The sequence below is a fragment of the Balaenoptera ricei genome, chromosome 9, assembly GCF_028023285.1.
Source record: "Balaenoptera ricei isolate mBalRic1 chromosome 9, mBalRic1.hap2, whole genome shotgun sequence".
Lineage (NCBI taxonomy): Eukaryota > Metazoa > Chordata > Mammalia > Artiodactyla > Balaenopteridae > Balaenoptera > Balaenoptera ricei.
Window position 1 is genome coordinate 77263453 of NC_082647.1, and position 12338 is coordinate 77275790.

Sequence of the window (12338 nt, forward strand, 5' to 3'; positions counted from 1 at the left end):
CCTGTGAACAGTCAGTTATATGATACCTGGGACACACATCTGAGAGCTTCTAGGAGACATGACTAGGAGCAGAGTCGCTGGGCCAGAGGCCACACATATCTCCACATTTACTAGATAACACCAAATTGTTCATACTATGGTTTTTTATATTAATCACATCCTGTATTAATTCACATGACTTTATATTAGTATCAAAGTTATACTGAGTTCCTAAATTCATTGGAAAATATTCCTTCTTTTCCTATTCTCAAGAACAGTCAGTATAAAATAGGAATTACTGTCTTTTGAACATTTGGTATCATCTACCTCAAAAACCAAACAAGTCTGGTGATTCTGGGGAGAGGAGGGAATAGATTTTAAACTACTTGTTTAGTTTTTTCAATGATTATAGGTCTATTAGTTTTGAGAAGTAATATTTATAAAGATTCTTCATCTAAGTTTTCTAAGGTATTTACATAAAATTGCTAGAATTATTTGTTAATAATTATGGGGGGTCTCCACTGCATTTATAGTTATGCTGCCTATTCTTTTTTTTTTTTAATATTTATTTATTTAATTTTGGCTGCATTGGGTCTTAGCTGCGGCACGTGGGATCTTTCGTTGTGGCTCGCAGGCTCTTTGTTGTGGCGCGTGGACTCCAGGGTACACGGTCTCTGTAGTTGTGGCACGCGGGCTCCGGAGCGTGGGCTCTGTAGTAGTGGCGTGCGGGCTCCAGTGCACGTGGGCTCTGTAGTTGCAGCACACAGGCTCTCTAGTTGTGGCATACAGGTTCAGATGCCCTGCGGCATGTGGGATCTTAGTTCCCCAACCAGGGATTGAACTTGTGTCCCCTGCACTGGAAGGCAGATTCTCAACCACTGGACCACCAGGGAAGTCCCTGTCTATTCTCTTTTAACTCTTAAAATTGTCTATCTGTGCCTTAACTCTTTGAAATTTAATTATGGTTGAGATTTGTCTATTTCATTAGTTTTTACAGATAATCAGCTTTTGGTTTTATTAATTCTATATCTCTATTTCATTAATACCTGCTCTTATTTTTATTATTTTTCTTATTTTGAACTGGTTTGGTTGTTTTTTTTTACTTCCTGGATGCTTAGCTCTTTAATTTTCACTCTTTCTTTTCTAAGATAAGCAATTCTCCAAGCACTGAACAAGTTGCAACTTTAGTACTAAGAGTATGCATTGTTTTCATTCCTGTTCATTTCTAAGTATTTCCACATTTCTTTTTTGACCCATAATTTAGAAGACTTTATTTTTTTTAAATCCCCATTGGTGTACTTCAGGGGGTGGTAAAATTTTTCTATTCAATCTAACTTTATTGCATTGTGATCACTGTTATATCATTTCTTTGGTATTTACGGGCATTTGTTTTGTGATCTAGTATAGTCCATAAAAACTGAATAGTTGTCCCATGTGTGCTTGAAAAGAATGTGTATTCTAATTGTTAGCATTTAACATATTTTATTTTTTTATTATTATTTTTTTACATATTTTAGATTGAGCTTACTAGCTGTGTTGTTCAAGTTCATTACATCCTTACCAATTTTTTGTCTGTTTAATCTGTAATTATTAGGATGTTAAAATTTTCTACTATAATTATGGATTTATCCATTTCTCATGGATATTCTAATAATTTCTATTTCATATTTTTCATGGCTACATTGTTAAATGCATGTAAGTTCAGCACTGTTATACAACATTCCTGGTGAATTGTTCTTTTTTAAAAAGGCAATTCTTTCTTTAGTCTTAAAAATGCTTTTTGCCTTAATGTCTATTTTGAATGATACTGATATAGAATTATTTTGGTTAGTATTTGCCTACTCTATTTTTATACTCCTAGTTTCAACTTTTTTGTGTCACTATTTTATGTATGCCTTTTACAGACAGCATATAACTAAAATTCATCATTTATAACATAAATTTAAGAGTTTGTCTTTTTTTCTCTTAATTTAAAAATTATTATTATTATTTTTTGGCCCCACCATGAGGCTTGTGGATCTTAGTTCCCTAACCAGGGGTTGAACCCGGGCCCTCGGCAGTGAGAGCACAGAGTCCTAACCACTGGACCGCCAGGGAATTCCCAAGATTTTGTCTTAACTGGCAAGTTTACACCATTTACTTTTATTTATTTATTTATTTATTTATTTATTTATTTATTTAGGCTGTGTTGGGTCTTCGTTTCTGTGTGAGGGCTTTCTCTAGCTGCGGCAAGCGGGGGCCACTCTTCATTGCGGCGCGTGGGCCTCTCACTATCGCGGCCTCTCTTGTTGCGGAGCACAGTCTCCAGACACGCAGGCTCAGTAGTTGTGGCTCACGGGCCTAGTTGCTCTGCGGCATGTGGGATCTTCCCAAACCAGGGCGCGAACCCATGTCCCCTGCATTGGCAGGGAGATTCTCAACCACTGCACCACCAGGGAAGCCCTACACCATTTACTTTTATGGTGATGTTGACTCTTTTGGTTATATTGAGATTTACTTCTACCACTTTATTTTGTGTTTTCTTTATACCATCCTTATTTTTTCTCATTTGCTCTTTGCTATTGTGTTAATCAATTTTCCTTATTTCTTTTCTTTCTTATTATTACTTTAAAAACTAAATATTCTATTTCTTTTAACTGCAACCTTGGAAACAGGCATACACATTAAAAAATGTGTCTACACTCCTTTGCTGTAATACAAAGACCTCAAAAGGCTTTAGCTTCAATCACCCTCTCTCACTCTTTCTGATACTATTAGATAGTGTTTTAGTTCCATTTTACTTCCCAGGGTAGGCTGAAGCCAGAACTAATTGTTAAGCTTCAGATATTTTGTAATTCAACTGTTAAAACACTGCTATTATTAAAAATTAAATTTTATAAACTTACCATTAAGTAAATTATATTAAAAAACAAGAGAATAACTACTCAAAATCTATCATTTCCCAAGTGTTTTACTATATTTTACTATTACTATCTGTGCTCTTCGAGTCATTTATATTTACTATGTCTGCCTGGTAGAAAAACTATATAATGGTGTGCTACTGTGCCTCTCTTCCTAATTCTGCCTTCCGTGACATCAAATTGGTAGTTTTAAGTTGGCCATGATGGGAGTATTTATCCCAGAGAAATCAGCAAATGCTACAAATCAGGGCTCATCTAATTCCTCTGCAAAGCCAGTTGTTAATCATATCCCAGAACACCACTGCCACCCAGTAATGGTCACTAATATTGCTGTTGCTGTTTCATGTAGTCAAGGTTTATTTGCCAATTTCTGTGCTTACTCTGCCATTTTGCATTGCATCCTGCCTTCTAGGTTCAGTTTCCAACTTGAATGACAGTGGGCCTAGATTTGCTGCTCTCCTGTTGGTATTAAAACACAAGTACCTAGGTTAAGGGAATGGCCCCTCACCCCCACCCCAGAAGCCTGCAATGACTTTAACTCATGACTTATTCCAGGCCCTTCTTTGTTTACAGTCCTTAGTGAGGCCCTTCTTTGTTTACAGTCCTTAGTGAGCTCCTATTTTTTAGGCCCTTCTTTGTTTACAGTCCTTAGTGAGCTCCTATTCTTTGAGAGAGCAGCTCTGTATGAAACTCTTTCAAAATTTTATTCTACTTGGCATTTTCAGATTTTTGCAATGTAAAGGCTTTCAGTCATCTTAGTGTGACTTCTTGCTGGTAGCTGGTACCAGAATTCTCCTTTAACAGGGTATTAAAGTTTTCTTTATATTTCTAACTAGCAGCTGTTTGTCTACAGGAAATCTCTTCATATTTGTAAATTTCCTTTGTAACCATTTTCCTCAGTGTATTTTTTATTGTTCTAATAATTCTATTGATAATTCCATTGGGCTTTCCCTACATAGGTCACCTATGAATAATGATAATTTGAAAGGAAGGGTAGGAAGGAAAATAAATAATACAGTGAAAAAGAAGAGGTTACAACTCAAGATGATAGAGTTTATATTCCATTCTGTTATGTACCCCACTTTGCCTACTACAGCGCTTAACACACAAGAGCTGCTAAAATACCCGATTTAAAAAAAAAGAGTGAGACACATATATGGAATTTCTTAGGCAATCACTGCATTTTCACAAACCAAATAATCCTTTATAAAATTAATCATAGAAACTAATACCTCAAACAAATGAAACTGCATACAGAAGAATAAATGGCTTATTATATATATTAAAACATAAAATTATTTAAGAAACAAAAGCCTCTCCTAAAACTGGGCCTGATTTTTAATTAAAAGGGGGACAATCCAAGAACAGAAAGGAAGTAGCAATAGGTAAATACTTCTACACAGCTAAAAGATCTTTTGGTAGTGACAGACTAAAGGTAGTAACTAGAACCAAATTAAATGACTTTTGACAACTGATAAATACCTTCTGTTCCAGGGTTAGCTGATACTTTTGTTTGACTCTCTTACACTTGTTGAACCAGCTATTCTCATCCATGATGAAAGGAGGCCCGACGTTCTCTGGAGTGCTGCTTTCACTACCACTGCTTCCCAAAGTCCTTAGCTCTTCCTCATCACTGCTGATACTATCAGAACTGAGAAGATTAAAATTTTTTAAAGAAACAAAATTCATAATATGTTCCACTTTGATTTTTTAGAAATACTTCTGTATTTGCAAGCTACTGGTGAGCAAGCTCCAAAATATTCATCACTAACTATAGAATAATAATGATATTATCATCAAGCCTAGAGATGCTACAGAAGTTCAAGTGAGGTTTACAGATCTAAGGCATTAACACAGAAACTGTGAGACTGTCCTGAGGAGAGAGAAAACACTTCTAAAGAAGAGAATGAGAAACTCCACATGTGCTGAGAAGACCTGCCTAGCTGGGTTCTTTTTACTGTCCCATGTACATCACTGCCTGTCCAATCTCTACTGTAAGGCAGAAAACAGCACCACAAGTGTGCTGCCAGTTGGGTATAATATCAGGGACTGATCTTGAGCAGTCAGACAAAGAGAAGATAACAAGCAGTTCAGAAAAACTAGTGATTACACCTAAACATTTTCTATTGGCAGAAGAAGGAGAGGCAGAGGTGAAGCAGAGAAAATATCCATTAAAATCCATATCTAAAACTCCTTATGATATCAGTATGGTAGAGAAATACAGACTAAGGTGGGAAAAAAAGTAGGAGAGAAACTAGATAATGGAGAGGAAAGTGTGCTAAGATGAGTCTAGTTTAGAAGAAAAATATACTTTGAAAGGAACAGGGAAAATAAGTTTTAAAATCAGCAATGATATTAACATTTAAGAAGCAGAGCATAAAAACAGTCTGTATAAGCTTGAAGGTCTACAAAGAAACCCTATTAATCAGAGGAGCGAAATAAGAAAATACAGTAAATTTAAAACAAAAAATAAGATGGCAGAATAAGCACTAATACAAAAGAAATTACAAAAATCTTAAATGGGTTAAACTCAACAACCAATAAGTCAGATGCTCTGGTTTGATTAAGACAAATAAGGGCCAACAATAAGTTGTCTACAAGATACACATGAATACAGAAAAAATAAAATTAAAAAGATGGAAACACACCAAGAAAATATGAACCAGAAGAATTCCAGGTCAGAAATTGTAATTCTGTAAGTTAACATAGATATAATGGTAGAAAATATGATAAGGATCAAAGAAAGATATTATATGTTTTATCCTCCACGATCTGTGTTTGCATCTGTCAGGTCCAAGCATGCTGCAGATTTGAATTAGAGACCTCCGCATAAAAGTCCAACCAAGGAGATGTTCTCAGTTGATGATCTCGTAAACAAACCAATAAGCAAACACACACCAAATGAAATTTGCCTGTCACATTTGTGGCTTTGGGTGGCTTGGAGAAAAGAAAGCAGTGGCTGATAATAAAGTTCCAGCTTTGAAAAACAGACGAATAGAGGTTTTAAAAGATGTTATTTGACATTAAAAATTAAATGAATTAGCTAAAAAGCAGATAAAATTGAAGTAGACAATTAGTAAAATGTAAGGTAGATATGAAGAAATTATAACATTTATTAAAGATTTTCAAAATGCCATGAAAAAATGACTGCTATACTAGGATAGCATGTACAGCACAATCATCTTTCCAGAAAGAGGGCAATACAAGCACATTTTCAGAAAACTAAAACCTGAGGGATGTACCTAAACTAAATTCTCACTAAAAGAACTTCCTAATGATCATAATTCAGGAAAAAGGAAAATGATCCAAGAAAGAACACTTAGCAAATAGTTAACTTATGAGTAAACCTAAACAAATAGTGAGAGTATAAACACTAACAATAATGTCTAGATTATGGAGTTTTAAATAAATCAATGACAGATCTAAAATTTTGGACAATAATAGCATATGTCAAGAATGAAATGATCAGAGTTAAAACAATACAAGGTCTTCATTTATCAGGATAAATGGTAAAGATATTAAATTTAGCCTTTGTTAAGGTTTAAATATGCATAGTAAAACTAGTGGAGTACCAGTAAGAGAAGTATGTAAATTATAAACTAGTAGAGGAATGAGATGGGAGGAGAGGAAAAGTCAATCCAAAAAAAAAAAAAAAAAAAACAAGAAGAAGAACAAGACAGAAAGAGTAGAAAAAGAAAGGACAAATAGAAAGTAAAAAAGCAATAGAGTGGATATCAATCCAAAAATATCAGTAAATATCCTAAGCACCTCAGTTAAAAGATAAAGACCATCAGACTAGAGTTTCTAAACTCAAGTTAAGTACTATTTTAAAAGATATACTTAAAAACGTAAGGGCACAGAAAGGTTAAAAGAACTCTTATTTCATAAATTCTTGCTGTACATTTTTTCATATTAACACATCTGAAATCAGGGTACAACTTACAACCAATGACACATTACTATTACTGTGAAACCATTTTCTCACATATTAAATGGAAGGCATGCCAGATCAAATACGGTTAAAAAAAAAAGATACTAGAAAAATATTAACCTAAAGAAAACTGGTTAGACTCCATTAATATCAGACAAAATACACTTCAAGGAATTAAAAAAATTACTACATGTTTGTGGTTACTACATATTGATACTAATTCATTACATCAGGATAAATTAAGAATTCTATAATTGTATGCATCTGACAAGTTAGTTTAAAAAATTAAAAGTATCACAAGGAAAACCCGAGAAATCAAATATCATACTGAAGAATTTACTACATTATTTCAATAATTAAAAAGATGAAAAAAGATAAATGAGAAAGGATATAAAATACTGTATTAGAACAACACCATTAACAAGCATAATCTAATGAATATTAGACCCAATCATTGGAATACCATTGATCCTAGACCATTTCTCAACAGATTTCAAGGAACTATTATTATGTAGACCACATTCACTAATCACAACAATAACAAAGGCACTGAAAATATTTGAAAATTAAAAATTATACTCCAAGTAACCTTTGGTCAAAAAATTATAGTGGAACCTGTACTTTAAACAACTAAAATAAAAAATAACTTATCAAACTTTTAGGATGCAGCTAAAGTAGTACTTCAAGGGATGTTTATAAGCCTTATTTACTCATAAGAAAAGAAGTAAATTTAAGTATTGAGAAAGAAAAGATCATAAAAGCTCTCAACAAACTGGGTATAGAGGGAACATACTTCAACATAATACAGGCTATGTATGTTGAGCCCACAGCTAACACCATATTCAATGCTGAAAAGCTGAAAGCTTTTCTTCTAAGATCAGGAATAAGACAAGAGTGCCCACTCTCACCACTTATATTCAACATAGTATTGGAAGTCCTAACCAGAGAGCAAATAGGCAAGAGAAAGAAATGAAAGGCATCCAAGTCAAAAAGGAAGAAATAAAACTGTCACTATTTGCATATGACATGATATTAAATATAAAAACCCTAGACTCCACCAAAAAACTGTCAGAATAAATAAATTCCGTAAAGTTGCAGGATATAGTATAAATATACAAAAATCAGTTGCATTTCTATACACTAATAATCAACTACCAGAAAGAGAAATTAAGAGAACAATCCCATTTGCAGTTGCATTAAGAAGAATAAAATACCTACGAATAAATTTAACTAAGAAGGTGGAAGACCTGTACACTGCAAACTGTAAGACATTGATGAAAAAACTGAAGACACAATTAAATGGAATGATATTTTGTGCTCATGAATTGAAAGAATTAATATTGTTAAAATGTCCATACTACCTAAATCAATCTACAGGTTTAATGCAATGCCTACAAAACTTCCAATGCGTTTTTCACAGAAATAGAACAAACAATCCTAAAATTTGTATTGGAACCACAAAATACCCCCAATAGCCAAAGCAATTTAGAGGAAGAAGAACAAAATTGGAGGCATTACACTTCCTGCTTTCAAAATATATTACAAATCTACAGTAATCAAAACAGTACAGTACTGGCATAAATACAGATACGTAGATTAATGGAACGGAACAGAGAGCCCAGAAACAAACCCATGTATATATGGTCAATTAATTTATGGCAAAGAAGCCAAGAATATACAATGGGGAAAGACAGCTTTTCCAACAAATGTTGCTGAGAAAACTGGTCACCCACCTGCAAAAGAATGAAACTGGAACCCTATCTTATACCATATACAAAAATCAATTCTAAATTGATTAAAGACTTGAATGTAAGACCTGAAACTGTAAAAATCCTAGGAGAAAACATAAGGGGTAAGCTCCTTGATATCAATCTTGACACTGATTTTTGGATTTGACACCAAAAAGAAAAAAAAGTAAAAAAAAAAAAAAAGCAAAAGCAAGATAAAGAAGTGGGGCTACATCAAACTAAAAGGCTTCTGCACAGCAAAGGAAACCAGCAACAAAATGAAAAGGCAACCTACAGAATAGGAGGAAATATTTGCAAATCATATATCTGATAAGGAGTTAATATCCAAGATATATAGAGAACTCAAACAATAGCCAAAAAACAAACAATGTGATTGAAAAATAATCAGAGGAAGAGAATAGACATTTTTCCAAAAAGGACATACAAATGGCCAACAGGTACATAAAAAGGTGCTCAACATCACTTATCATCCGGGAAATGCAAATCAAAATCACAAGATATCACCTCACATCTGTCATAATGGCTATCATCTTAAAAAAAAAAAAAAAAAAAAAGAATGGCTATCATCAAAAAGATAAGTGTTGATGGGGATGTGGAGAAAAGGGAACCCTTGTGCATTGCTGTGGGAGTGTCAATCGATACAGTCATTATGGAAAACAGTATGGAGTTTCCTCAAAATATTGAAAATAGAACTACTGTATGATCCAGCAATCCCACTTCCAGGAATGTATCAAAAGGAAATGAAAACAGAATCTTGAAGAGATACCTGTACTCCCATGTTTACTGCAGCACAAGTAATCAAGATATGGAAACAAGCTAAGTGTCCATCAATAAATGAATGGATAAAGAAGATGTGGTGTATACATATACACAGTGGAATACCGTTCAGCCATGAGAGGTTAAGAAATCTTGCCATTTGCAACAACATGGATGGATCCTGAGAGCATTATGCTAAGTGAGATAAGCCAGACACAGAAAGACAAATACTGGACATATCACTTATATGTGGAATCTTAAAAAAAAAGTCAAACTCATAGAAATAGAGAGTAGAAAATGGTTCCCAGGGGTGAGGAGGAGGAATAGGGAGAGGTTGTTAAAAGGGTACAAGCTTTCAGCTATAAGATTAATAAAGTCTGAGGATCTAGTGTAAAACATGGTGATTATAGTTGATAACACTGTATCGTACAATTGAAATTTGTTAGGAGAGTAGAACTTAAATGTTCTCACACACACACAAAAAGATAAATACGTGAGGTGATGCATATGTTAATTAACAACATGGGGGAAATCCTTCCACAAAGTATACATTATCAAAATATGGCATCAAATCACCACAATGTACACTTTTTAAAAAAATTTTATTTATTTATTTTAAAATAAATTTATTTAATTTATTTATTTTTGGCTGTGTTGGGTCTTCGTTGCTGTGCACAGGCTTTCTCTAGTTGCGAGCGGGGGCTACTCTTCGTTGCAGTGTGCGGGCTTCTCATTGCGGTGGCTTCTCTAGTTGTGGAGCACGGGCTCTAGGCACACGGGCTTCAGTAGTTGTGGCATGCGGGCTCAGTAGTTGTGGCTCACGGGCTCTAGAGCACAGGCTCAGTAGTTGTGGCGCACGGGCTTAGCTGCTCCGTGGCATGTGGGATCTTCCCAGACCAGGGATCGAACCTGTGTCCCCTGCATTGGCAGGCGGATTCTCAACCACTGCGCCACCAGGGAAGCGTGCACAATGTACACTTTAAATACCTTAGAATTTTACTTGTTAATGATACCTCAATAAAGTTGATTTTACAAAAGAGTAAGAAAAGATCATCACAAACCCAAAGGAGGTAGAAGAAACAAAATAGTATAGATAAAAACCGAAATTAATGAGTTAGATGGCAAAGGTATAACAGAGGATCAACAAAGAAAAGCAAACACTTAATGACTAACAAAATTGATAAAGCTTTGGCAAGGATGATTTAAAAAAGACAAAAAAATAAAAGTTACGATAACAAAAAGCAAAAGGTAATATAACTAGAGATGAAAAGAGATTTAAAAGATATTAAAAGAAATTCTCTGAACATCACGATATAAAATTCTGAAAATTTTAACAAAATATAATTTACCAAAACTGAACCAATAATAGAAACTGGAAAGATCATAAATAAATCAGTAAGTTTTAAAAACATCTAAGAGGGACTTCCCTGGTGGCACAGTGGTTAGAAATCTGCCTGCCAGTGAAGGGGACACGGGTTCCATCCCTGTTCTGGGAAGATCTCACACGCTGCGGAGCAACTAAGCCCATGCACCACAACTATTGAGCCTGTGCTCTAGAGCCCGCGAGCCACAACTACTGAGCCCGTGTGCCATAAAGCCTGAAGCCCACGCACCTAGAGCCCGTGCTCCGCAACAAGAGAAGCCACCGCAATGAGAAGCCCGCGCACCGCAACAAAGAGTAGCCCCCGCTCTCCACAACTAGAGAAAGCCTGCGTGCAGGAACAAAGACCCAACGCAGCCAAAAGTAAAAATAAATTAATAAATAAATTTATATATATATGGAAACAAAGAAAAAAGCAATGAATACAAAAAAATTTTTTTAAACAAAAAATAAATAAAAACATCCAAGAGTAGAAAGGGAGAACTGATAACAAGGAAGTTCCTTATAAGGGCAAGGCAGAAAATAAATACTGACTATGGTGGTCCAAGGAACTGTATAAACACTTCACATACATCACCTCATTAATCCTCATGATATCCCCATGAGGTACTGCTGTACTATTTCATAGGTTCATTCAGCAAATGAAGAAAATGAGAATAAGAGATAAGCAATTGCTTGAGGTCACACCAGTAAGGGGAACTGGTATCACTATTTTAGACAGAACATTCAGTGGAGGCTTCATTACTAAGGTGGTATTAAGCTGAGGTTTAGAGATGAGCAAACTAGCCATGCAAATATCTGAGAGAGACTGTGCTCCTGGTAGAGAGAACAGAAAGACGCACAGGTGTGCCCAGTGTTCTCAAGGGATAACAAGATGGCCAGTGTTACTGAAGCACAGAGAGTAACAGGGCAGGGAGTAAGACATGAGGTCAGAGAGGTACTGGAGGCCAGACCAGCTAAGGAATTTGTTTTTCACTTCGGGTCCGAAGGAAAGAAACTACTGGAGAGTTGTGAGCAGAGGAATGAAGTGATTTGACTTCTATTTCAGAAGGATCACTCTGGCTGCTCTATGGAGAAATAAGCTACAGGAGTCAGAGGTGAAGCATGAAGACCCTTGCAAATCTCCAGGTTTAAATTTAGGAGGTGACGGTGGTGCAAAAATATCTGCTGATGGATCATATGTGGATTACGGAAGAGAGAATTCAACAATGACTCTAAAGTTTTTGAGCATGAACAACTGGAATGCCAGAACTACCATTCTTGGAATGGCAAAGACTAAAGGAAGGAAAGTGTTTTTGTGTGAGGGGGTGTGTGGGGTGGTGGGATTAGGAGTTCATTATTGTACATGTTGTATCTGAGGTGCTTATTACACATCCAAGTGGAGGTGTCAAGTTGGCAGCTGGATGTATGAGTTCAGAGTTTAGAGTAGTGTTCCAGGTGGAAGTATATATTTGGGAAAGAAGCAGCATATAGATAGTATTTAAAGCCATGAAACTGGATGAAACTACTTAGTATAGACAGAGAAGATGATTCAGGACTGATCTCTGAAACACTCCGACATTGAGAGGTTGGGGAAATGAGGAGAAAGCAGTGAAGGAGAGTAAGAAGGAGCAAAAAGGAGGAAAAGCAGGAGTGCTGACAAG

General features: G+C 35.4%; 1 protein-coding gene across 5 annotated transcripts in view; it reads right to left on the minus strand.

The window, feature by feature from the left end:
• RUNDC3B (RUN domain containing 3B) overlaps positions 1–12338 on the minus strand; it is a 152877-nt gene that overhangs the window by 42264 nt on the left and 98275 nt on the right. For all 5 annotated transcript variants that reach the window (XM_059934021.1, XM_059934019.1, XM_059934020.1 and 2 more), the window contains one exon: positions 4362–4530. In XM_059934021.1, the coding sequence (XP_059790004.1) occupies positions 4362–4530 (169 nt within the window). The remainder of the gene's footprint in view (positions 1–4361; positions 4531–12338) is intronic.